The sequence below is a fragment of the Schistocerca cancellata genome, chromosome 2 (assembly GCF_023864275.1).
Source record: "Schistocerca cancellata isolate TAMUIC-IGC-003103 chromosome 2, iqSchCanc2.1, whole genome shotgun sequence".
Lineage (NCBI taxonomy): Eukaryota > Metazoa > Arthropoda > Insecta > Orthoptera > Acrididae > Schistocerca > Schistocerca cancellata.
The window spans coordinates 1,047,950,328-1,047,978,129 of record NC_064627.1 but is presented as its reverse complement, the minus strand read 5'-3'; the positions used below and the strand labels follow the sequence as shown (position 1 = coordinate 1,047,978,129).

The window sequence follows — 27,802 nt, the reverse complement described above, 5'->3', positions numbered from 1 at the left end:
GCAGGTGTTCTGCACCATGCACTTATTGAATTTAGGCATTCAATTCAGTTATACTACCCTGCTTCTTGTGCTGATAACCAATGTTTACACACACAGTAAAATTGGCTTCACTTCTATAAAAAGTGATAACACATTAAGTTTAGTTCTAAGATACAGGCATTATGGGAGTAACTTTCTGAGCAGCATGTGACCCGTTTACACTTAATTCTTCTTTCTGTTTGTCACAGAAAATATTATTTCACAGGAATATTGGCGACACTCTGGAATAAAAAAAACGATACATCACAATATTTTTGGGCCATGTAGCATTATCCATTACATTATATCTAAGCTCAGGGTAAACACTTTCAAGATTTTCAGCTGTTAAGTTATGGTTAGGGAAGTGTACAAATTATGACTCTGTTCAGGTCTAGCCATGATCTTTTTTCACCATACAGCATTCCTTATGCAGGTTTTCAACAGGACTGGAACTATACTATGGCTACTTAAAAGCCGCTTTTCGTCGTCCAAAATATTAAAAATACTTCATATTCCCGGGTTTGATCGCCCTACATGTGAATGCGAAATAAACCGAGGTAGCAGACTTATGAGCAGTATAGCCTTGTGTTAACCTTTTAACCACATTTATTTTCCAAATTTTACGCACATTTCGTTATAACAACTAAGGTCCACAGAAAGAAAGGAAGAAAAAAAAAAAACACCTGACACTAATCGGCAGAATATTTCGGCGTATCTGTACGCACATATATCAATTACATAAATTTCAGTATGGACCTACTGCGGAACTCTTACACCATTCTGTTTATTGAACATGAAGGACTAAAACATAAGATGGAAATTACTTCGTGCTTAACTAATTCCTTCAGTATTCACGTGTACAACTCAGTGATCTCCATACTGATGCAACTGCATGAAAACCGTCCTTGCAGCAAATTGTTTACTGAAGGGACAGTCACGTGACTTCCGGCAGCAAAACGTCAAAACAGCCAAGTGCATACTGTCGGGATACACTCCCGTTTGGACAGTTCGCTTCGTGTTTAAACATAGTCCCAATGTGTACAGTTTCTTTGTGGGAACACCGAATAAATATGAACGACCATTAGTATCTCGCTTATCGATACATCAATATTTCGAATCTCAATTGGTTTATTGTTCCAATACTAACTTTAGCCTTATATCTCTGGATAGTAACGCGCCAATATGAGTATGTTTCAGACTTGCATCGTTGTGTTTGTCGGTGAGGAGTGTGATTGTTGCGGGGAAAACTGAAGTCGTAAGTAGCCATATGCATGCTTAGTATATTGACTGTGAGGTGGCTGATGAGATACAAAATCTGAATAGGTGTTGGGCCGGTAATAATTTATTTTGGGATGCAGTAATGAAACAACCTAGCAGATTTTACCTTGCGAGGTAGCCATTGTTGTCTGCTGTGTCAGAGTTCTGTACTTCACTGTTTTGAATCTGCGACATTACCATTGCTGGTAGAAAGAAGTCTAAAAATTGTGTAGCGGGTGATTGAATGATGCGACATATAAAGTAGTGAAAAATGCACGCATATTATCTCAGTATCATTACAACGAACGGAACAAGGCATGTGCAGTATTTGGAGGCCCAGTCCGTTTTCCAGGAACCTGGGGCTGGTGATTGGCCGGAAACTTCTGGCAAAAATGATTAGTTTCCGTCCCAAATAGTTTTTCGAGAGCGCCGTAAAGCAGGCGCCTATTTGGTGCGAATTACGTTATTCTGTACCTTCTGTTGCTGCTGTAGTGGTTCGTATGGAATTGCCGCTGTTTCTTGTATTATTTTGAAACAAACTCAGTAAAGTGCAGTCCCGCTTTGGAACAGACAAATTTAATGTAGAACGAATTGTCTAATATAAGTTCTGCCTCTCATTTAGCCAGGGATAGAAGTGGAGAAATCCAAGTAGTGGTTCATAGTTACAGCCGTGTCTTCCTTGACACGATAACAGGACACGACTTGTGATTATTGTAGAGTTGAGGTCTTCACTGGATAGCGGAAATTATTATGAATAATGTTGAACGTCTACTGTACTGTCTGTCAGTTAGAAGCGAGGAATTAATAATTTCTCGGTATTTTATGTGGGATTCTTGAAAGAATCTGGCAGAAAAAGTGATCAAGAATGCTGTTTCAACTTATCAGTCATAAATTCCCCCACGAAAGTTGCTCAAGGTAGTAGTTTCGTCATAGATATTGTTTTCTTGCGACAAGCATAAGTGAAAAGAGAAGCCGATTCTATGGTAAATGGATTATTAGAACACGATTCGCAGCTGTACATCTACATCCATACCCTGCAAACGATTGTGAGGAGCATCGCACATGGATCGTCCCATTGCAGCAGTTATTGAAGCTTCTTCCTATTCCATTCATTTATGGAATAGGGGAAGAATAACTACAGAAATGCGTTAATGCATGCTGTAATTAATCTAACTCTGTTCTCACATTTTTACCCACGGGAGTCATACATAGCCAGTGGTAGTGTATTCATGGAGTCGTTATTTAAAACTGGTTCTAGAAGCTTTGTTAGTAGGCTTTCTGAAGGTAGTTTGCATCTAGCTTCAGGTGTTTGTCAGTTCACTTTTTTCAGCATCTTTGCGACACTCTCACTTGGGTCCGATGAACCTGAGACTATTCACGCTGCCCTTCTCTATATACATTCAATATCGTTGGTTTGCCGTATTTGGTGTGAATTCCACAAACCTGAAAGTATTCTAGGATGAGTTGTACAAGTGATTTGTTAGCAGTCTCCTGCATAGACTGGTTGCATTTACCTAATATTCTACCAATAAACTGAAGTCTGCCACTAGTTAATCTCATTAGTTATGCTAGCCCCATGATCAGTTCAGAAAAAAAAAAAAAATTCTCAAGAAAACTGTGAAGTTGATTAACAGCAAAACTGCTGAAGTTGTTAAAGAAAACTTGAAAACAGTGTGGACTGGGTGCAGTTTACAATGGTCCTAATATTGTCTTTAAATTCACCACATTTCTTAATAAGCTTGTATCTATTTCTGATAGTTGTTTTTGTTGTTGTTGTTGTTGTTGTGGTCTTCAATCAGCTTTTCACACTACTCTATACTGACCAAGCCTCTTCATCATTGAACAACCAGTGCAACTTAACATCCTTTTGAGCATGCTTACTATATTCACCTGTTGGTCATCCTTTGCAATTTTTACCCCAACACTTGCCTATAATACTCAAAATGTGTCCTATCAACCGATCCCTTCTTTTAGTAAAGTTATGCCACAAATTTCTTATCTCCTCAGTTCTGTTCAATACCTCCTTATTGGTTACATAATGTAGCCATCTGATCTTCAGCATACTTCTGTAGCACCAAATTTCAAAACCTTCTATTCTCTTCTTGTTTGAACTGTTTATTGCCCACATTTCACTTTTGTACAAGGCTGCACTAGAGACACATACCGCAGCAAAGGCTTATTAACACTTCTGCCAACATGTTATTTAACTGTCAAAATAGTAAAACTCATCTACCACTTGTAATGTCTTGTTTTCAAATATAATTCCCTCAGCATTCGGCCTATATGGTTTAATTTGACCACATTCAGTTACTCTTGTTTTGCTTTTGTTGAAGTTCATCTTATATTCTCCTTTCAAGTCACTATCCATTCTGGTCATCTGCTCTTCCACGTCTTTGCTGTCTGTGACAGAATTACAGTGTCATCAGCAAACCTCAAAGCTTTTGTTTTTTCTCCCTGAACTTTAATTCTGTCTCAAAAGTTTTCTGTTGTTTCCTTTACAGCTTGCTCTATGTATAGATTGAATAACACTGGGGATAGGCTTCAGACCTGTCTCACTACCATTTCAACTACTGGTTCTCTTTCATACCCCTTGACTCTTATAACTACCAGTTTCAATAGTAGTAACTACCAGTTTCTACATCGGTTGTACAAAACCTTTCGCTTCCTGTATTTTACCTGTTATCTTCAGAATTTCAGAGTGTATTCCATTTAACATTGTCAAAATCTTTCTCCAGATCTACATAAGCTATAAACGTAGGTTTGCCTCTCCGTAACTTATTGTCTAAGAAAAATCATAGGTTCAGTATTGCTTTGTGTGTTCCTACATTTCTCCGGAATCTGAACTGATCTTCCTTGAGGTTGACTTCTACCATTTTTCTCATTCCTTCTGTAAATAATTCATGTTACTATCTTGAAAAACTATCAAACAAGGGAAAGTCCAGGTTGAAATATCAACAACTGTGGAAAGGATAGATATTGTTACTCACCATAAAGTTACTCACTGTAAAGATAACATGTTAAGCTGCAGATAGGGACAGTCAAAAGACTCTTACAAGTTAAGCTTTTGGCCAAAGCCTTCACCAGAGAAGAGAAAAACACACACACATTCACACAAGCAAGCACACCTCACATGCACATGACACCATCTCTGGCTGCTCAGACCAGACTGGAACTGAAACATGCCCGAATGGATGCAACAGTCCGAGTGGAGCAGGAAGGGGGAGTAATTGCAGGGTACAGGTGAAGGAAGAAGAAACAGTGCTGCCTGGTGAAGCATGCGGGGACCAGAGGTGGCAGACAAGGCTACACGGTACAACGTCAGGAGGCTTTGGGGGAGGTGGCGGGGGGGGGGGGGGAGGAAAGGGAGTGGAAAGGAGAGGAGAAGAGAAGGGGAAAAGATTGGTACGTGCAGTGGCAGTGTGCAGTGAGGGTGGAAATGTGAGTTGGGAGGGCGTGATAGGACAGCAGGGGCAGAAATTGTTGGATGGAGGGTGTGGAAACAGTTTATTATAGGCTGAGGCTGGGATGATTTTGTTAGCAAAGAATGTGCTATGTTCTGTAAGGATAACTCCCATGTGCTTAGTTCAGAGAATCTGGGGGGGGGGGGGTATCCAGATGGCCTGGGTTGGGAAGGAGCCATTGAAATTAAGCAAGTTATGTTCAGCTGTGTGTTGTGAAGCAGTATGGTCCTCTTTTGCTCTTGGCTACAGTTTGTCGGTCGCCATTCATCCTGGTAGATAGTGATACCAACATAAAATGCTAAGCAATGATTGCAGGAGAGCTGGTACATGGTGCGGCTTATTTAACGGATGGCCTATCCTCTGATGGGGTAGGATAACCTATGACAGGGCTGGAATAGGAAGTGCTGCACCGGGTAGCCTTGTCTGCCATGTCTAGTTTGTGCAAACTCCACCAGGCAGTACTGTTTCCTTTTCTTCCTCCACCTGTACCCTGATGTCCCTCCTCCTTCCTTACTCCCCTATGGACTTGCTCCCGTTTGACTCGTTTCAGTTTTAGTCTGGCCTGAGCAGCCAGAGATGGTGTGTGTTAGGAATACTTGTTTGTGTGAATGCGTGTGTGTTTCTCTTTTCTGATTAAGGTGCAATGTCTTGCTTTTGTGAATACGTGTATGTTTCTCATTTGTGATGAAGTCTTTGACTGAAAGATTAATGCATAACAATCTTTTCCTTGTGCCTGCCTGCAACTCATACTGTCATCTTTATGGAGAGCAATAATCTATCCTTCCCACAGTTATTGTAACCTTGAAATTATGATTTGTTAAACTTGGAAATATATAAAATTAAAATTTAAAACAGTCTTGATCGCAGTCTTGTTAAAATATTTTTTTATTGCAGTGAGTGACTGGTTTTGACTCTATGAAAGAGTCGTATTCAAACACCGGAGTGGTGGGTGGATTCTGCTAGATGAGTTCCGTAACTGGTCATGTAGGCAGTTACATGAGCATCGAGGGTCGACGGAACTCATCTAGCAGCGTCCATCTACCGCTCTGGAGTCTGAAGATGACTCTTTCATGGAGTCGAAACCAGTCACTCACTCCAATAAAAAAAAAAATGTTTTAACAAGATTGGGTTCAAGACTGTTTTAAATTTTATTTTTAACTGCTTTTAAGATCACTGAACATGTTTTCAAAAATTTCAAAAATCAGTAATATATGCACCTGTCAGCACCTGCTTTCTTTGGAATTGAAATTAGTACATTCTTCTTGAAATCTGAGGGTACTTCACCTCTGTCGTACACATTGCGTACCAAGTGGAATAGTTTTGTTATGGCTCTCCCAGGGATATCAGTAGCTCTGAGGGAATGTCGTCTACTCTAGAGGCCTTGTATCAACTTAGAGCTGTCAGTACTTTGTCAAATTTTGTTCGGAGTATTGTATCTCCTACATCATCATCTATGTCCTCTTCTTATTCTATAATATTTCCTTCAAGCACATCTGCAAGATACTCTGTTCTATATACACCATCAACCTTACAATTTTCTCTTCTTTGCTTAGTACTGGTTTTCCATCCGAGCTCTTGATATTCCTACAGCTGCTTTTCTCCAAATGTCTCTTTGATTTTCCTGTTGGCAGTATCCATCTTTCTCCTTGCTGTATATTCTTCTGTATCCTTATACATGTGTCCTCTAGCCATTCCTGCTTATCCATTTTGCGTTTCCTGTCAGTTTAATTTGTTAGACGATTGTATTCCCTTTTGCCTGATTCATTTGGTGCCTTTTTATATTTTATCCTTTCATTTGTTAAATCCAATATTTCTTGTGATATCCAAAGATTTCTAATATGCCTTGGCTTTTTACCTATTTTATCCTTTGCCACCTTCACTATTTCTTCTCTCAAAGCTACCCATTCGTCTTCTGCTGTATTCCTTTCCCCTGCTGTAGTTAATTGTTGCCTAATGTTCCCTCTGAAACTGTCAACAATGTCTGGCTTTCAACTTATCTGGGTCTCATGTTCTTAACTTCCTTCCTTTTTGCAATTTATTCACTTGTAATCTACAGTTCATAACTGATAAATCATGGTCAGAGTCCACATCTGCCCCTGGAAATGTCTTTCAGTTAAAAATGTGGTTCTCAAATCTCTAGCATACCATTATGTAAATTATCTGATATCTTCTTTCTGGTGTCTCCAGGTCTTTTCTACGTTCACAACCTTCTTTCACAATTCATAAACCAAGTTTACTATTGTGATGGGCGTTGACTTCATGATTGTTTTGACTATGATAATGCGTTCACTATGCTGTTCATAGTTTCATACCCACATTCGTATTGTCCTATTCTTTATTAGACCTACTCCTGCATTACCCCTATTTGATTTTGTATTTATAAACCCATACTCAACTGACTCTTTCATCATGACACCGAACTTCATTAATATCCACTATATCTAACTGCAACCAATCCATTTCCCTTTTATACTTTTCTAACCTACCTGCCTGATTAAGGGCTTAAACATTCCCTGCTCTGACCAGTAGATTGCCAGTTTTGTTTCTTCTGATGAAAACGTCCTCCTGAATAGTCCTTGCCCGGAGGTCTGAATAGGTTATTGTACCTAAGGAATATTTTACACAAAAGGATGGCATCTTCATTTAGTTATGTAGTAGAGCTGTATGTCGTCAGGAAAAATAACAGTTGTAGTTTCCCCTTGTTGTCAGCCTTTTGCAGTTCCAGCACAGCCAGACCATGTTGGTTGGTGTTACAAGGCCAGATCAGTCATTCAGAATGCAGACCCTGCAACTGCTGAAAAGGCTGCTGCCTCTCTTTAGGAACCATGTGCTTGCCAGCCCTGTAGTTACAACCCTCTCCGTTGTGGTTGCACCTACAACACGGCCATCTGTATCGTTGAGGCATACAAGGCCCAAGGTTTATGGAGGTAGTTTTTGTAAAAAAGGCAAATGTAATAATGAGAATTCATTAAAGAAACATTGGGTTTCTACAAGTGCCAGAGTCTTCATGATGGGTAAAGGAATTTTGACAAGAGTCAGAACAATTAACAATCCAGAAATACTTTCATATTATAAATGATAGAGCCTACTGTAATATATTGAGAAAACTTAAAAATTCATAAACGTGCACATCTTGCTGAAATTAACAGATGAGACAGTAAAATCAAATTAATAAGTACCAAAAATTAACTGTGACTAAGTTCTTGGCAGTGGGATTGCTTGATAATTTACAACTTCAGCATGACTTCAGATTTCTTCAGATGAGGTCATGAACTGGGCAGAGCTCTTCGAAGATTGGCTCAATTCTGACCTCAGTGGAGGTGCTGCTGTTGCTGAGAGGGAGGCATGGTCTCCAGGAGCATCTCCCATACATTGTTGTGGATTGCAGCAAGCCCTCACTAATGTCTGTGGTATCGATTTGCTTTGCTGACTTTGGTGTGACACCATGTTCTCTGGACGATACCACAACTACCATATAGAGATCATTCTTTTGTCATTTCTCCTCGAGACTTTACCATGGACCTGATGTGATATATCATCACTTTCAAACAAACTTATTACCATATTGTTTGTGTTTCATGTCAGAACAGTTTTTGTTTATTAGAACTTTTTGATAGTTCCTAGCCTAAACCTTGTGAAGAATTGTATGCTTTACTACTTGGAGAAACAACATTTGGACACTCATTTTTATTCGAAACAGAAACCTTTTACAAATTCTGCTGCTTTTTACTTGCTTACTTACTTTCTTTGATACTTCTTCCCACTGTTCAAGATTCATTTTTGAATGAGCATCCTTTTAGCTGAACTGACCTCTTTCCTTAGCCGGAGACTGTATTTTGTCTGGGAGATTTTTTCTGCGCTTACACACATGATTCTTAACAGAAGAGCTGATTCCTAAAGGGATTATATGATTCCTGAAAGTGTTGTGTGTAACCTCAGTATATTAAATTGAAATAATATGTTATGACAATTTTCCTGTGTAAGTTAAAGAGCAAAATAATTTATATAAGCTGTTGCTCAAGAAAATTGTGAACTATGAATAGAAACAAACATATAATAACTTTTTTTTACAATAACCTAAAAAGCTTTGCAGTCTTGGCACAGCATTCACTCCTAAACAACTGAACAACCTATAGTGTAAGCAACATTTCAGTGTAACATTTTTCAACTAAAACACTGTAATTATTTTTTTCATAGATATTTTAGAGTAAAATTTCTGACTGTGGTGGTATGTTGTGTTATAACGTCAAGTTTAACACATATATTTCAGAACGACACATCACATATAAGTCACAGAGTAAGTTGACAAGCAAGACACGCGTACACGTTTGCATTCGAATGAGCACTGAGTCCCAGTCTAGCAGCCGTTGCTCGGCTGGCCGCTTAGGTGGCGCAGCTGCTGCATGGCTGGCAGACAGCGCCGCACGTAGAGGACGCGGCACTTTGAATGATCGGCGAGTCACAACACTTTTCCCCCCTTTGAAATTGTTGCACTGGCCTTGATGGAGGTGTCCTGGAGATGGCTAACATCCATAGGCATTGTTTGACTTGCCGTAAAGTCTCGAGGAGGAGGCTTCCTGTACGTACGGAAGTGTCCCCTACGATAACGAGTCGAGATGACAGGTGACGTAGGGGTCGAATCTGCTGGGACCCCATGCACCAATCTGCCCATTGCGGCAAGTCCAGTTGATGTGACAGGAGACATAGGCGATGTGTCGGCGTCCGTTGGAGGAGGAGGCAAGTAGATTTGCTCTGACAGAGGATGGTCATCTGGTTCCTGCATGGACACGTCTCCTGGTGGCGTCCGTTCTTGTGCTGGCATCGCGATGATGGTGAGAGGGCTGCGTTGTGAGTATTGAGAGATGCCAAGATCCCGAGCATCAGGTAGAGCCGAAGGTGGTGTAGCGGCATTCGGAACAGGCGTTGCTGGCACACGAGGCCGAAGCTGGTCCGAATGGCGCACTGCAACACCCGTGTCCATCTGGATTTCATACAGGCGTCTGCCATGGTGTCTTAAGATGCGGCCCGGGCTCCATTTTGGCCGCCTGCCATATCCCCGTACCCAGACGAGGTCGTCGGCGGTGAACCGGCCAAGTGAAGGCACCCGCGGCCGTGAGGTGGAAGGCCGCACAAGATGAAGTAGCGTGCGGGGCTGTCGGCCATGTAAGAGCTCAGCTGGGCTGTGGTCGCCCATGGGAGTGAAACGGTAAGACGCCAGAAACTGGAGAAGCACATCAGAAGAAGTCAGAAGTTTCCGCACCTGAGCCTTAATTGTGCGGACCAGTCGTTCAGCCTCACCGTTGGATTGTGGATGGAACGGCGGGGCCGTGACATGCATAACGCCGTGACGAGCACAAAAATCCGCAAATTCGGAAGAGGCAAATTGCGGACCATTATCAGTAACAAGAGTAGAGTGGAGGCCTTCCAAAGAAAAAATGCGAGCGAGAGCACTGGTGGTTGCCGCGGTGGTAGGCAACGTGCAACGGACAATGAAAGGAAAGTTAGAGTAGGTGTCAATTACGAGGAGCCAATAAGTACCTAAAAAGGGTCCCGCAAAGTCAGCACGAATGCACTCCCAGGGCTTCTCAGGCGAAGGCCACGGTGACAAAGATGACTTCGGGGCAGCAGCCTGTGACGCACAAGGGCCGCAGGCAGCGACCATGTGTGCTATTTCAGACTCGATGCCAGGCCAGTACACATGATGGCGCGCCAGAGATTTTGTGCGAGACACACCCCAGTGCCCTTGGTGAAGGAGGCGCAGGACCGAAGCACGCAAAGACGCAGGTACCACAACACGCGGCGAAGCATTGTCAGTGGAGAGGAGGATAACACCATCCCTAGCCGTGAGGTGGTAGCGCAAAGCGTAGTTGTTCCGCAACAGATCAGAAGTCTTAGCGGACGGGCGATATGGCCAACCCTTCTGAATACAGCGTAAAACCCGGGAGAGGGTACGGTCAGAACCCGTATCAGCCACCAGCCTGTCCCCAGTGATGGGGAACCCGTCCACAACCCGCTGCTCGGCAACATCCAGGTGGAAACACAAAAGTTCGTCCCTATCGAATGCCTGATCAGGACCCATGGGAAGGCGAGACAGAGCATCAGCATTTGCATGTTGAGCCGTTGGCCGGAAATGAATCTCATAATTGAAACGAGACAAGTAAAGAGCCCAACGGTGGAGGCGGTGTGCAGCTTTGTCGGGAAGTAACGTTGATGGATGAAACAAGGAAACAAGTGGTTTGTGATCCGTAACAAGATGAAATTTTGAGCCATAGAGAAAAACGCCAAACTTATGAAGAGCATAAATAATGGCCAAAGCTTCTTTCTCAATTTGAGAATACTTTTGTTAAGGACTGCACCGACCCATATTGAGAGGTGTCTGTGGCAAGAACAAGGTGTTGGCCAGGTCGATAAGTAGCCAGGCACGGGGCCTGTTTCAGCATAGTCTTCAATTTCTGGAAAGCCGCTTCGCATGACGTGGAACAGTGAAAAGGCACGTTTTTATGCAACAGGCAATGCAACGGCTGAGCCACCGAAGCCGCAGACGGTAAAAGCTTGTGATAGTATGCTATTTTCCCCAAGAAGGCCTGCAGTTCCTTAACAGATGTAGGGCGAGGAAGGACATCGATCGCAGCGACAGTTTGCTGAAGTGGATGAATACCATCCCGAGAGAGTTGAAACCCCAAGTACGTGGTAGATGCCTGAAAAAATTGTGATTTCTGAAGATTACACTTAAGACCGGCAGTCTGTAAGACATGAAAAAGTGTGCGGAGATTTTGAAGATGTTCTTCAGTGGTGGAGCCAGTGACAACAATGTCGTCCATGTAATTGATACACCCAGGGACAGGGAGCAATAATTGTTCCAAGAATCGCTGAAAGAGAAGAGGGGCGCTAGCAACCCCGAATGGCAAGCGTTGGTATTGATAGAGGCCGAAAGGCGTGTTAAGGACCAGAAACTGCCGGGAAACAGCATCTAGAGGAAGTTGATGATAAGCTTCTGACAGGTCAATTTTAGAAAAATACTGGCCTCCAGCAAGTTTAGCCCAACGTTGGGGACAATCCTCGCGTGAATGTTTCGTAAAACACCGCGGACATGAAGGAAGTTGCTGGGGGTTTTGCTGCAGTTTCTTAGCGGGTTGTTTACGGCTAGGTCGAGGCTGCGCGTGGGAGCGCACTGCAGCGACGTCGGCCGGCGGGGACGCGCCGCACGCGTCGTCAACAGCGCACAGAGGTTGTATTTCCCCGACATCACCCCACGCCTCTATTTGCGCCCCAGCGGCACGAGAAATTTCAAGAGACTGCGCAATGGAGAGAACTTCATCTAGAGTCGGATTCGCCAACTGAAGGGCACGTTGCCGAACTTCTTTGTCGGGCGCCGACCGGATAATAGCATCCTGTAACATGGAATCAGCATAGGATTCTTTGTGAACGTCAGTAACGAATTGACACTTTCTTCTGAGGCCGTGAAGTTCAGCAGCCCAAGCGCGATATGATTGATGTGGCTGTTTTTGACAAGGATAAAAGGCAACACGAAAGGCTACCACATGCGTTTGCTTTTGAAAATAGACAGAAGTGAGCACATTTCAGCAAAGGACAAAGACGCAGGATCCTTCAAAGGAGCCAATTGCGACAACAACTGATACATTTGAGGTGAAATCCAGGAAAGGAACAGAGACTTACATGGTTGTTCGTCCGTGACATGAAATGCCAAGAAGTGCTGTCGAAGACGTTTTTCATAATCAGACCAGTCTTCCGCCGTCTCGTCGTTAGGAGGAAAAGGAGGTATAGCCAACGACGAGAAACGCCCCGCATTTGACGCCGCGACGAAATCGCGAATCACCGCTGTTAGAAGCGTTTGCTGTTCAAGGAGATTTTGCAATAGTTGCTCGACAGTAGCCATGGAATCCTGTGGGTCAATGGTGAAAAGGAAAAATCCACTACCTCGTCGCCAATTGTTATAACGTCAAGTTTAACACGTATATTTCAGACCGACACAACACATATAAGTCACAGAGTAAGTTGACAAGCAAGACAAGCGTACACGTTAGCATTCGAATGAGCACTGAGTCCCAGTCTAGCGGCCGCTGCTCGGCTGGCCGCTTAGGTGGCGCAGCTGCTGCATGGCTGGCAGACAGCGCCGCACATAGAGGACGTGCGTAATTGCGCGGCGGCACTTGGAATGATCGGCGAGTCACAACATGTTGTAGATTATTTTTTCACTGGAGTTTCATCTGTCACTGTTAATTAAGAGCACAAAGTTTTGGTTTCATGAAATGTAAAATTGTGGATGTGGGGTAATTATTACAGGTGTAATAGTAAATTAATTTCCTAAACTTTTATTCATTAGTTTTAAAATGTAAAAAGTGTTTCTGAATATTATTCGACCCAAGGTAGACACTTATATTAAAAATATGATAATTTTCTGTGGAATTGCCAATTGTTTTATCATTAGCTGTCTTACCTGAGTAGCTAAATGTTGGCTGTTATGTCTGTTGGCCATTCTCAGAGGTACTAAAATTTATGGAGGACATGTTATTGGTATGAGCACAAATTGGTTAAAGTTAAATGCCCGCTTGCTCATATACGAAATTTCCGTGAGGATACCTTGATAGGGAATATTCATGGCTGCAACAGTTTTTTACTAAAATAATTTGAACCCCCGTTACTACAATAAATTCATTTGTAGGTAGGTTCAGAAAACAATCGAGCAAGTACAGTGGTGGAATGTTACTAAATTTATTAAGGAAGCCAGCTGAGAAGCTCTGCCATTGGAAAACACTATTTATAGTTGTGTACAATGTGTAATAAAGACCCTACGTGTAACAGCTACATACATTTATCACAGGGAAGGAAAACAAGAAGAAATAGAGTAAAGTACAAAAAGAAATACAATAGACAACAATAGTTACATCACTCAGTACTGTTGGTTAGATAAATTTGACTATAATCAAAAGCAAAAACCAAGGCCTTCTGTCGTCTGTTATTCAGGTCTAGGGAGTTGATTGGCCAACTTAAAGTCAACATACTTTATGTAATATTGTATGCAAATATCAATTTACTCATAATAAGTCCAGACTCAACACATGAACTGGAAATAAAAGCACATCTAAGGTACATAAGGGTTCTCAGACATTTGAGTAAGAACAATTTGTTTGTAAATACCAGCAGGACAATACTCATGCGAACAGATCAGCAGAATCAAACTACATTTGTCTTGAGCTTGCAGAATTAGTGCCAAAAGAAGCAGGAAACTATAAACACTCTTAAATCTTTAAATACTGAAAATGTGTAATCTATCCACATATAACTTACTCCCTCACATAATCCTGCAGAGGTAAACCTAAGGCAACTAAATCAGCTGAATACATTAATTGTGTTCTTACTATGTGTCTGTGAAAAATGTATGTACTTATAGACTATATTGCATAGTTTTGTTCAGCACAGGCACACATGCTTATAGTACAAGGAAAGTAAATAATACTCTCAAGATTACAAAGGAATTAAAGGCAATAGTTGCCAGCAGCTGTTGATTTGACTCAGTGGTAAAAGTTGAAAATTTGTGCCGGACCAGAATTTGAACACGTGTCTCCTGAAATCATGTCTCAAAGAACAGACACCACGTATATAATTAAGGTTAGGAGAGCCAGTGATCTGTCCAGTAGAGATGCACACCAAGCTTGAACTCCTAAGGGAATCAGCAAGATGCTGTGAGTAATGAGAATAATTGGCAGAGGGCACTACATCAGTAGTGTGTTAGTAGTAGTAGTAGTTTATTCATCCAGAGACAATTTACATTGCATGGATTTCGTCAAAAAAAAAATACATAGTATATATATATACACACATATAGGGTGAACAATACTATACAAAATACAGATGTGCATAGTAGACTATGTAACATCAGACCACATTGAAATAGCATGTACAACTTTGATTATTTACATTGATGTATGAGAAAGACTTTTTACATGGAATACACAGTTGATATTTAGATATAACACATACAATTCTAGCACTTTTGTACATATTATTTATTTAGATCATAGCAACAGTCAGATAAAAATTACTATTGGCACAGAGTACATAAATATGATGGTTTAGTATGGAGCTATTCCAGGTATTCTTTTACACTATAATAGCAGTTGGTCATTAAAAATTTGAATACTGCTTCTTTAAATGAAGACAATTTTTTTTATTTCTTTTAACTTTACCGGTAGTTTGTTATACAATTTACTTCCTTGTATGTTTGTTTGTTTCTGCGCCAAAGCCTTGTTAACTCTTTTTATATGAACGTCATTGCACTTTCTTGTGTTGTAAGTATGTAGATCTGAGTTGGATTGGAAATTGTTAATATTTTGTTTTATATTAATTACGCTTTTCTGTATATAGAGGCACGGTAGGGGTAGAATATTCAGCTGTTTAAATAATTGCTTTGAAGGAGTTAGCCTTGAACTGTTGGTAATTATTCTAACAGCTCGTTTTTGTAGAGTGAAGATGGTTTTGAGATTTTTCTTACTATGACCCCAGAAGATGAGGCCATAGGTAATAGCAGAATGTATATAAGCAAAGTAAACAGCTCTGCTACATTCCCTACTACATACAAAGCTAATAACGCGTAAAGCAAAGCAAGCAGAACTTAACTTATGTGAGAGATACAGGATATGGGATTTCCAGTCTAAATTTTCATCTATATGTACACCTAAGAATTTTGTGGTAGCAACTCTCACAATTTCTTTATTTTGTATTCTGAGATCTAGATCAGAGTGTGACTTTGCTTTCCTGTAATGGATATAATTAGTTTTAGAGATATTTATGGTTAATTTGTTCACTTCAAACCAATTTTGCAAATATTCTATAACTCTGGTTGCAGATGTTGGCAATACCCGGTTTATGTCAGTTACTACAATGTTTGTGTCATCCGCAAACAGGGTTATATGAGTACCATTTACTGGAATCTTGATATCATTTATGTAAAGAAGAAATAGGAGAGGTCCTAGAACACTCCCCTGCGGTACCCCTATTGGCACAGTCTGAATATCCGATCTGTAAACAATACTTTGGTTTTTACTGTTTGTTGTTGCAATTTCTACTACCTGTTTCCTATTATGGAGATATGACTGAAACCACTTTTTAGCTACTCCTCGTATACCGACATATTCTAATTTGTCTAGCAGGATATCATGTTGGACAGTATCGAATGCCTTTGAGAGGTCCAAATTTATTCCTATTGTACTGTTGTTCTTATCTAGCCCCGTTACAATATTTTCAATGAATTGGGTGATGGCTGACTCTGTACTCATTCCTTTGCGGAAGCCGTGTTGGTTTACAGACAATAGATTGAATTTCTCGAGGTAATTTGTAATTCTGTTTTTCATGACTGTCTCTATTACTTTTGAAAATACCGATAATAAAGCTATTGGTCTATAGTTTCCCACATCATGTATATTGCCCTTTTTATACAATGGTTTTACTTTTGCAATTTTTAATCGTTGTGGAAAGACGCCTTCCGAAAATGATATGTTTATGATGTGTGAGAGTGGGTCTGATATGACACTAGCACATCTCATCATGACTGAGCAAGGTATCTCGTCAATCCCTGAGGACATTTTATTCTTCATTGTTTTTATTATTTGATTAACTTCCAATTTGTTTGTGGGAGGTAGCAATAATGAATTCACACTTTGTTCTTCTGGGATTGATGTTCTACTAATCTTAGGACAATTTTTATGCAGATTGATTGGACTATTTATGAAGTAGTCATTAACGTAATTTGCTAAAGTATGATTTCTGACTAGCACACCTTGATCATCTTTTAAAACAAAGTCATCTGGATTTCTAACATTTTTGCTTGGGCCTATTTCTTTTTTTACTACATTCCATATAGCTTTTGATTTGTTTGCTGACCCAGCAATTACACTGTCATTGTGCATTGTCTTGGCTTTTTTTATCACCTTCCTGTAAATTTTCTTGTATGTCTTAACATAATCTGAGAAGTGTTCATCTTTGTTATCTTTTTTGAGTTGACTGATATGTTTTAGTGTTTGACTAGATACTCTAATAGCGGGTGTTATCCACTGGCTTGTGTTCCTAGGCATGACATTGATCTTTGTGAGCTTTTTTGGGAAACACATCTCAAATAGGGACATGAATGTACTAGAAAAAGCATTGAAAGATTCCTCGGTTGTAATTTGTGCAAAGACATCTTCCCAGGTTTCATTAGCTAACAACTGGATGAAAGTATTTACTTTTTCTGTATAGAAGTGTCTTTTGTATCCCCACTTATATTTCACTGCCTTGGGGATAGAGTAATTTATGTATGTTAATAGTGTATTGTGATCCGAAAGACCTAAGTTTACGTTTAGTGGCTCAGTGATACCATTCTCCATATTTGAGAAAATATTGTCTAAAAGAGAAGATGACAGTTCTGTTATTCTGGTGGCATCTGTAAAGAGTGGTTTCATGTGGAAGCTGCTGAGTATACTCAAAAGCTGTCTTTTTTCATCACTTTCAATTAACAGGTTAATATTAAAATCTCCACATAAAAATAATTTCACTTCATTACTATAAAAAGTGTTTAATGCTGCTTCTATTTTTTTGAAGAATATGTTTTTGTCACCCAGTGGAGATCTATATACTGTAATGACAACTAGTTTTTCACTCTTCTCTTCAGTTTTTAACTCTATGGCACATGATTCAAAATGTTTTTCTATATTTAGATGGTCCAATTCTGTTTTCACTTTGAACTGCAGTCCTACTCTAGAGTAAATGCATACCCCACCATTTTTAAAAACACTTCGACAATAATGTGTTGCTAAATTAAATTTGTTTATATTTATGAGACTTAACTCACTAGCCTTGCACCAGTGTTCAGACAAACAAATACAAGAGACATCAGCAAGATTACTTAAAGCTACTTCTAGATCTAGTACTTTGTTTCTGAGGCACTGAATATTCTGACACATTATCCTGACTGTTTTGCAAGTATTTTTTCTTTTGTCATTACCTGGTAATGTGCTGCTTTTTCCATAGTAGTTGTGACTTATCTGCAAATTTTCTTGCTGATTTGTCACAATCTTTTCCATTTCTTTGTCTGAAGCCATAAAAAATCCTTATTTAATGATGTGGATGTACCTTGTCTTTGACTCCTCCTTAGGCAGTGTTGTGTTGCTACAACTGTTGTTGATGGTTTTGTTGCTGCTGCTACTGTTGTTGTTGGTTCAGTTGCTGCTGCTGTTGTTGCTGCTGGTGCTTCTGTGGCCGGAGGTGGTGGTGGTGGTGGTAATGGTAGTGGATGTGGTGGTGGTGCTGACAGGATTCTTCGTGCTGTTGGTTCAGTAGTAGGTTCCTCTATTGCTGCTGTTTTTTGGATGGTCCATTTGCGTGCTGCTCCTGTTTTTGCTGGTGTTTCTGCTATTGGAGATTTATACCATCCCAGTTCAGTGGCTGTCACTTTGTAATTGCATTTAATTGCTTCCCTTATTAAGTTTCCTAACCTGGCCTTACCATTTCTGTTAAGGTGAAGCCCATGTTTCGTAAAACATTCTCTGTCAAGTGTGCTTGAGTCAATTAATTTCACATTGCTGAATAGCCTACAACTACTATTAAGTTTCGCATTAATTCTGTGAATTTCCTTATTCACACATGACCATTCAGGTAAATCATGCCTGTGGGTAAAGTTCACCAGTAAAATGTTTGTATTTGACAGTACTAGCAAAAGACTCAAGAGCTGTTTATACATTTTCATAGCATTGTTTTCGTAAATGTCTTTAGCTCCTGCGCAGATTACAACACTGTCCTGCTTGTCATAGTTATATTTTATGATGTTTTCCGTCACTTCTTTGAAACCAGCACCTGGTTTAACCATGCCTGTGACTGTCGTTGATTTACTATTTTCTTGCAGTTCTTGAGAAATTCCTTTGGCGTGACTGTCTCCGAAGACGTCGACTTTTGATTCTTTCTTCTTTGTCACACACGTCGGTTTTTGTTTATTTGTATCTTCACTTTGTTGCAAAACGTCGTATTTGTTTTTATCGCAAAATGTGACAGATTTTACGGAGTTTGTTTTTCTTTTAGTGGACAAGGGATTACCTTTTCGCGACACTTTTATCCACTCGGACGTTGTTTCACTGTCTTGCATCACTTCACTAGCGTTTTGCATATCCTTATTGCAGGCATCACTACTATTCGACAGAACACTGTACCTGTTTTTATCTGTAATTATAATTTCATTTGCTGCCTTTGATGCCTGTCTATCGCTTCCTTTCCGCTTCTCATAACTCACCAGGTTCCCGTTTTGTGGCTTTATTGTTTTATCATTTAGAATATGGCGCAACTTCTTCAGCTCACAGTTTTCATTAGTTATATACGAAATCTCACGTCTTAAAACTTCTACAACTTTTTGTAAACTTGAAATGCGTTCGTTTAGTTTTTCGATTTCACTTTTACAGTTTACACAGGATTCATTTTTTACGACAGAACAGTAACTTTTATTCACTCGTTCACTATGCATCACTACACTCGTCGCCATCTTGAGAATTTAGGTCTCAAGGGAGGCGTGCAAGAGTAGTCCGTGCAGTTGCAATGACCACTGTGTGCAGATGGCATAGTGGTCAGTGCGTCTGCCTAGTAAGCAGGAGACCCAGGTTCAAATCCAGTCCAGGTACAAATTTTCAACTTCCGCTGTTGATTTAAATCAATGACCACTGGCAGATGATGTCTTCAATTCCTTAGTGTCTTGATTCATAGTGGGTGCAGGATCAAAATGGTGTCTGTTTTTTCAGACATGTCTGAAAGAATAGATACCACACATACAAAATAATAATCTGTCATTAGGTTGTGCCAACCCCCTCCCTCCCTTTCTTCCCTTTTCTCATATATCATAGACATCTCTTCAAATTAGTGGTGATTATTTACAACATTGACAAGGTTTTTCATTTGTTTAAAGGCCTATGCATTTAAGATATGAGAACTCTGCAAATTTTGAGTATTTCTTATTTGCTGCCTACTGTTTGTATATATTTGTAATGTGCATCAAGGAAAATTAATGAATCATGCCGTCCACTAAGTCTTCCCTGACCTGGGGTTCTGGGTGACTTTATTGAACTCTACCCCTTTTCCTAAACCTTAACAACCCTTGAAACTTCATGACAGATTAAAATTGTGTGCCGGACCGAGACTCGAAATCGGGACCTGGCAGAATAGCAGCTGTGAAGACAGGTCGTGAGTCATGCATGGGTAGCTCAGATGGTTAGAGCACTTGCCTGCGAAAGGCAAAGGTCGTGAGTTGGAGTCTCGGTCCGGCACACAGTTTTAATCTGTCAGGAAGTTTCATATCAGCAGACACTCTGCTGCAGAGTGAAAATCTCATTCTTAACAACCCTTTTCCTTTGCCCCTCTTTCTTCCCCTTCAACCCTTTTACCAGCAGAAGGAGCCATTGCCTCTAAAAGCTTGCAAGCTTTAATAAATTTAAATGTGTGTTTTCCTGCTGCTGCTTGGTGAATAGATTTTTTATCTATCCAAATACAAGGAAAATGAATGGTAACATGAGTATCAGTGTTTGCTGTGTATTTATGAATGTCAAATTAGTATGTGGTTTACAGTGCAGATAGTGTTTGATAAATCCAAAGTTACAGGCTTGTTTTCCATTTGTGCCCCAAAATTTATTCTGATGTAAAAGTAGCTTTTGCTTTCTGTGTATGAACAAGAAACTGTGCAGTGGTTTTGATTTGTTGCAAATGTTAAATTTTTATAGCTTGTTTGGTAAGTTCAGTTTTTTTCGTTTTTGTAGCTGATACTCCAAAATTTCTAATGTAACCACTCAACATTGACTTAGGGGTGAAAAATAAGTAAATGAATAAATACATAAATGTTTCACAAAGTATAATTGTCTTGATGTTCAAGTTAACATAGTGGTGGAATGGAAAGGTACATCACTTGCAGTGAGCTGAAGTTAACTAACAAATAAAACAATGTGTTTATGGCTTATTGACTGATTTTCTTATTAATGTCTCATATTTTGCTTCCAGAATGAAAATACAACCATGTTTATTGGAACTCAGTTTACTATCAGATAAATGTCGTAGATGCTGTAGTCTGATTAGGAATGTCAGGTGTTTAGGTGTCCAATTTTGTGTTAAGATGTTTTATTTAATGTTATTTTCCAGGTCATTGGTTTCTGAGATGGACAAAGAAAATCAAATCAATATTGCAGCAATAAAATGTGGTATCCTTGAAATAGAGACTGAGGCAATAAAACAAGTAAGCATTCATTATTAGTAATTAGATCCATAGTAAATATTTAATTTTTAAGATAAGTGTTCGAACTGGAGAAAATTTGTGAAGTTTGGTAGCACTGATTTATTCAATCAGCAAGATTAGAGATTTGATGGATATATTGCATGAAGTGTCACACTGAATTGGTTGCTTCAGGCTCATGCTGACCTTGAGACTGTTTGGTATTTTAAGGATTCTGATGCACATATTTGAATCTACAGTTGTTTTGAGCTTACCACGTGGAGGCAACTGATCATATCTGAGAATACAGGTAGTGTCCAAGATTGAAAATCTTTTGCATTGTTAAATTCTGTTATTTCTGAACACTTCAGGAACAGTGCCTATGGAGAATACACATGTAGCTTCTAATAGTTATTGAACATTCTTCTGTTCTGTCTGAATGCTTGTGGAACTGTATCTCCAGACTCAGAAATAATTTCTTTCTCAGTTTTCCATTACATACAGCAATACTGTAATTCACATGGAAATGGAAAGTCCTGGTGGAATACAACTAATGGAAAGAGTAAAGCAAATAACTGAGGCATTGAATTACTGATAGGCACATAAACAAGACTGAGAATGTTCCTAAACTTTCACGGCTACAGTGTCCCATCCAGCTACATTGTGCTAGCTCTGTAGCTCAACTGGTGTGAGCGTTTGTGTGGGGAAACAAGGGCGAGGATAGAAAGAAGGCAAGGAGCAGGAGGGAGAGTTGGGAAAATGTAGCTGCAGGCAAGGAATGGGAGACAGAAGATGAGTTGGATAGGAATATGGCACCAAAGAGGTTGCTCTAGAACTGGCAGGTGGGGCTGTGTGTAGCACACAATGACTTGGAGGAGTGAGTTGGTATGGAGGGATTTATCACAGGAAAAGGGAGACTGCACTTACTGTCAAAAGTACGATCAAATGGGGTATGAAGTGAAATTTGTGTCTGAACTGAGGATTTTATGGTAGTGATGATGATGCATGTTATCTTGGATAGAGAGTCATTATCAGATGTAGAAATAACTTTGTGTGTGCCCCAGGGAAGTGTGGTGGAGCCCTTTCTGTTCAGGTTATATATTAAAGACCTTGTGGCAATATTGATAGTAAAGAATTTTTGCAGATGATGCAGTTATCTATAATGAAGTGCTGTCTGAAAGAAGATGCATAAATATTCAGTCAGATATTGACAAGATTTCAGTGTGGTGCTGGGATTAGCAACTTGCTTTGAATGTTCAGAAATGTAAAATTATGCACTTCACAAAATGAAAAAAAATTTAATATTCTGTGACTGTAATATTGATGAGTGACTGTTAGAATTGGCCAGTTCACATAAACACCAGGGCGTAACACTTTGTAGGAATACAAAATGGTATGCTCACTTAGGCTCAGTCATGGGTAAAGCAGATGATAGTCTTCAGTTTATTAATAGAACACAGGGGAAATGCAATCAATCTACAAAGGAGATTGTTCACAAATAACTCATGCGACCCATTCTAGAATACTGCTCCAGTGTGTGGGGTCCGTACCAGATAGGACTAACAGGGGACATTGAATGTATACAGAGGAGGGCAATGGTCACTGTCTTATTTGAGCTGTGGTAGAGTGTCACAGAGATGCTGCAGGAACAGAATGGGCAGACTCCGGAAAAAAGATGTAAACTGTCCCAAGAAAGCCTGTTTACAAACTTTCAAGAACTGGCTTTAGATGATTCTAGGAAGATACTACAATCCCATACATATTGCTCACATAGGTATAGTGTTAGTGGTGGTTTCATTGTTGTGGACGGCTGATTAGTGGTCATGATAGACGACATGATTGCATTCACAAGTTACCCTGCTGCTGATAGAATAAGATAGTGTGTATGTGTGTGTGTGTGGGGGGGGGGGGGGGGGGGGTGTTATGAGTACTGAAAGGTGAGGTTACCATCTGACTGGGCTGAAGTTGGAGGTGCTGGGTGCTGGAGGGGTGCATTTGAGAGGTCGGTCTCTGGGTCTTCTATGGGTATCACCCATCTGGCAAGGGGTTGGGAGTAGTCATAGTGTAGGGATGGCCTAGGATATTTCATAGATTGTATACATAACAAAATATTGCATTGGGGGATGTGTGTGTGTGAAAGGTCATGGGTAGGATGTTTCTCATTTCTGGGCATAATGATAAGTAGTAGAAGTGCTGCAAACTAAGATATGGTTAAACAAAGGAAAGTCCAGGTTGGAATATCAGCAATTATGGAGAAGGATAAATTGCTACTCACTGTAAAGAAGACACATTGAGTTACAGACAGAAACACAGGAGAGATTGTTACACACTAAGCTTTCGGCCAAAGCCTTCTTCAGAAAAGAAAGGAAAATACAAACAAACACACACACACACACACACACACACACATTCACACAAGATGGCACACATCACACAGACATGACTGCTATCTCTGGCTGCTCTAGCCAGACTGCAACTATTGCATTGAACAAAAGCAGCAATCCGGAGTGGGGTAGCAAAGGGAGAAGGATAGCAGAGTGTGGGTGAGGGGATAGAAGCACCCTGTCTGGCAGAACTTGCAGGGAATAGAAGGCAATAGAACAAGGCTATCAGGGGCAGTGTTGTAAAGCTGTGAGGGTGGAGGTGGGGGAGTAGAAAAGGAGCAGAACAGAGAGGAGAAAAGAATGATAAATGTGTTGGCAGAGAGTGGCACACAATGAGGGTGAGGGGGTATGAATTGGGAGGAGGTTATAGGACCGAAGGAGTGGAAAGTGTTGAGTGGAGGATGGGGACAGTAGGTTATCATAGATTCAGGTCGGGATAATTTTGAAACCAGAGAATGTGTTTTAAGGACACCTCCCATCTTTGTAGCCCTGAGACCAGATCATGAAGATTCATCAGTGAATCTGAATCAGACCAGCAGTTTTGGGTTTAAGGAGGCTGCTGTATACCCCTTACACCATGAGTGTGTCTGCTCTGAAAAACTGAAAACAAAGAGAGAGACAGCCCATAAAAAGGTTGACTGAGAGGGTCCCATGTAGGTGCCCATGGCTGTGCTGCAGATTTATTTAAATTGCTGGAGCGATGGCAGGCTGGGGAAGGCAGGAACAGAGACAGAAGGCAGAAGGCTCTCTGCTCTGCTGCTGTAAACCATGTACACCAAGAGTGTCTGCTCTGTGTCAAAACTGAAAACAAAGAGAGAGACTTCACTGTCCTCTGCTCCCCAGAACAGAACCAGTAGCAACCACGTGACTCCTTTCTCATGCCTCTCTGTTGGCTGGTTGGTGATGTGGGTTCTTAAGTTCATCTGAAGAGGGCTGAAAGCATACCCTGCTTCTGCCCGTAAGAGGCAGGCGAGGTGATTGCAAGTCTTCTAAGGCTCCGTCAAACTCTGACTCTAATACCAGACCCTCACTATGTCTCCCAGATCAACTCCTGTTTCATCTTCTATCACATCAACAGACAGTTCCTCTCCCTCATAGAGATTGTCAGTGTGCTGGTTTCCGCTTGTTTACTCTCTCTAATCTGTGTTTAACAGTGTAAACCCTTTTGCGTTCAGTAATGTGGATGCATTTGTTTTTAATTTCACTGAAGATTGATTTTAATTTGCTATATGCTGAATCTGTTTTTCTGATGACCACTTGTTTTTTCCATTTCTTCACTTATTCCTGCAGCCATTTTGCTTTAGCTTCTTTGAACTTCTTGTTGATTTTATTCCCAAGTGACTTATGTTGCTGTATTCCTGTCTTTCCTGGACATTTTTTACTACCTTCTTTTGTTGATCAGTTGAAGTGCTTTCTTTTGTTACCCAACATTTCTTTGCAGTTAACCAGCAACATTTCTTGGCGGTTAACCATCCTTGTACTTGTATTTGTCCATCAAACTTCTGCGACAGCTCTTTCCAGAGTTGTCAGTTCCTCTTTAACTGAACTGCCTACTGTAGTACTGATTATTGCAGTATCTACCGCCTCAGTGAACGTCAAATCCATTTCAGCATTCCTCAGTACTTCAGTACTCCACTTCTTTTCACTTTGATTCTTCCTGGCAATTCTTTTATACTCTTAGCCTACCCTTTGTTATTACTCAATTGTGATCTGAATCTTTCTCTGCTTCTGTGTATGCCCACAATCCATTATCTGATTTTGGAATAGCTGTCTCATCATGATATAATCCAGTTGATATCTTCCCATGTCTCCAAGATTTTCCCAAGTACATCTTCTTACCTCATGTTTATTGAACAATGTTTTTGTTGTTACTCGCTGAAATGTAATGCAGAACTCAAGAAATCATTCTCCTCTCTCATTTCTACTATTGAGCCCATAACTTTTGTCTCCCATTCCTTCCCCTACTACAGTATTCCGATGCTCCCATACTGAGTTACGTGTCGAATGTTCTTATTTCCTTTCTCTGTCTCTTCACTTTCTGATCATGTCACTGGCATGTATGCCTGGGCAATCATTGTTTTGTTGATTCAGTGTTGATTCTGGAGAGAATAATTTTGTTATTCGTGTGTTATTTGTAAGTCACACTGCCGTACCTTCCTATTCATTAAAAATCATCATACCATTTGCCACTGCTGTTAATGTTACCCTTTATTCATGTGGCCAGAAATCCTTATTTTCTTTCCACTTCATTTCGTTGCCCCACATTGTATCTAAGACTGAACCTTTGCATTTCTCATTTCAGATTTTCTACCTTCCCTAATACATTCAGGTATCTACAGATGGAAAAGTCCAGGTTGGAATATCAAGAATATTACATAAAGTAGAGATTGCTACCCACCATAAAGATGACACATTGAGTTGCAGACAAGCATAAGGAAAAGACTGTTACACACAAAGCTTTTAGACAAAACCTTCTTCAGAAACATCACTATGGGCAGAACATTTTTTCCCATGTCTGCTTGTGTGTATGTGTGTGTGTTTTCCTTTCTTTTCTTAAGAAGACTTTGGCCAAAAGCTCATTGTTTAACAGTCTTTGCGTTGTGCCCATCTGCAACTCGGCATGTCATCTTTAGGTGAGTAGTAATTTATCCTTTCATAATATTGTTGACATTCAGACTTCTGACATTCCTGGGGCTGACTCATTGAATATTACCCTTGCGCTTCTTATCAGGCTGTTTGTCATTGTCACCTCCCTCTTGACAGGTCCTTCCAGAGGTCTTAATGTGGAATCTGTTGCCAGTAGAGAGGTCATCATGATACATTTTTTCAGTTAAAGGCCACAAGGCCTCTGGATACAAATTACATGTCTTTAATTGAATAATTTCGATTCCACTGCCTTCTGTATCTTCATGCTGTTTTTCATTGCTGATTCTTTCACATTTAGGTGTATATTCCCATGCCAAGTGCAAGCGGGTGCCCAGAACCACTGTCTACTTCTCTTCCATTTTTGACAAAGTCATTGGTGAATGATTTTTATTTAAAACTTAAGCAGTGACTGGAAGTGAATTCAGGACATGTAGATTATTAGTCAAAGATGCTACTCGTAGACCATGGAATCTATTCTTTAACAAAACTTAAAACATTCACTCTTGTGGAGAGGGAAGTGGAAATGGGGGGGGGGGGGGGGGGGAGGCGGCATATATTGTCAGAATCACTATCACATATGTTTCTAAATCTGTTACTGAGGTGCAGCCCTCAAAGAATATGTACATTAAATCTTTCCTCTATGATTTTATTTCTATTTTTGGGTGGATATAGTCACTCCCATTTCTTTATACAAAGGGTGTTCAAAACGTTTTGCACAGTCATCTCTAATTTCTTTTATTTTTTGCAGGAGGAGAATGAAATTTTTTATGAACATACTTGGAACATTTAGCTATACATTGAGTCTACTCAATGTAGCTTCCATCAGCTGTGACGCATCTGGCCCAACGTTCTTTCCATGATGTAAATGCACTTTGGTAAAATTATAGGGATTGATTTTTATACCATCGCTTGACACAGGAAATAAGGTCTTTCTCCCTATCAAATGTTTTACCGCGCAGGTGGGCCTTCAGATGACCAGAGAGGTAAAAATCAGATGGAGCCAAGCCTGGACTGTAGGGAGGATGATGAACAATTTTCCAACCCATTTTCCTGGTTTTCTCCTGCATCATAAGGGCTGTAAGGGGTTTGGCATTGTCATGGTGTAGTCTGATGAGCTGACCCTGAAGTTGTGGTCTGTGGGTCTTGACAGCACGTCGCAGCTTGTCCAGTGACAAACAGGAACGGTCCTGGTTAATTGTGGAGCCAGGTTCCTAAACGTCAATGAAAATGACACCACACTGATCCCAGAAGAAGGAGGCCATCACCTTTCGGCCTGCTGTTCTTGAAAGCCTTGGTTTCTTCTTCCAAGGGGAACCCGGATGATACCACTTCATGGATTGGGTTTTGCTCTCAGGTTTGGACAAAAGCAACCGTGTTTCATCCTGGGTAATGACACTGTCAAAACACTGTTTCCACTCTTCAGTAAAGGTCTTCATGAGGCCCTCGCATGAATTCTTCCTGACCTTTTTCATTTCTCTTGTCAATAATGTAGGCACCCAACATGCACAGATTTTTCTGTACCATAGCCACTGTACTAGTGACACCACATTACCCAATGACAAATGAGTCATTTCAGCAAGCTGTCGTGTCGTCACACATCTGTCATTTTGGATATTTTGATCAATGGTCTCCTTATTCACATCACTCACTGCCGCCGATGGTCTACCATATTGTGGATTGTCCAGTAGAGAGAAATCACCTTCTTTAAACATCTACAACCACCGCTGGATACTGCTGTGATCTACTGTGTCCTCCCCATAACAGGGAGCAACTTCCTGTGAATCGATGTGGCAGAGTCATTGCCG

General features: G+C 40.5%; 1 protein-coding gene across 3 annotated transcripts in view; it reads left to right on the top strand.

The window, feature by feature from the left end:
* The first annotated feature begins 993 nt into the window (after positions 1-993).
* Positions 994-27,802, top strand: part of LOC126163029 (uncharacterized) — a 166,315-nt gene continuing 139,506 nt past the window's right edge. For all 3 annotated transcript variants that reach the window (XM_049919901.1, XM_049919900.1, XM_049919902.1), the window contains exons 1-2: positions 994-1,273; positions 20,898-20,991. In XM_049919901.1, coding sequence (XP_049775858.1) covers positions 20,914-20,991 — 78 coding nt within the window. In that variant the 5' untranslated portion in view covers positions 994-1,273; positions 20,898-20,913. The remainder of the gene's footprint in view (positions 1,274-20,897; positions 20,992-27,802) is intronic.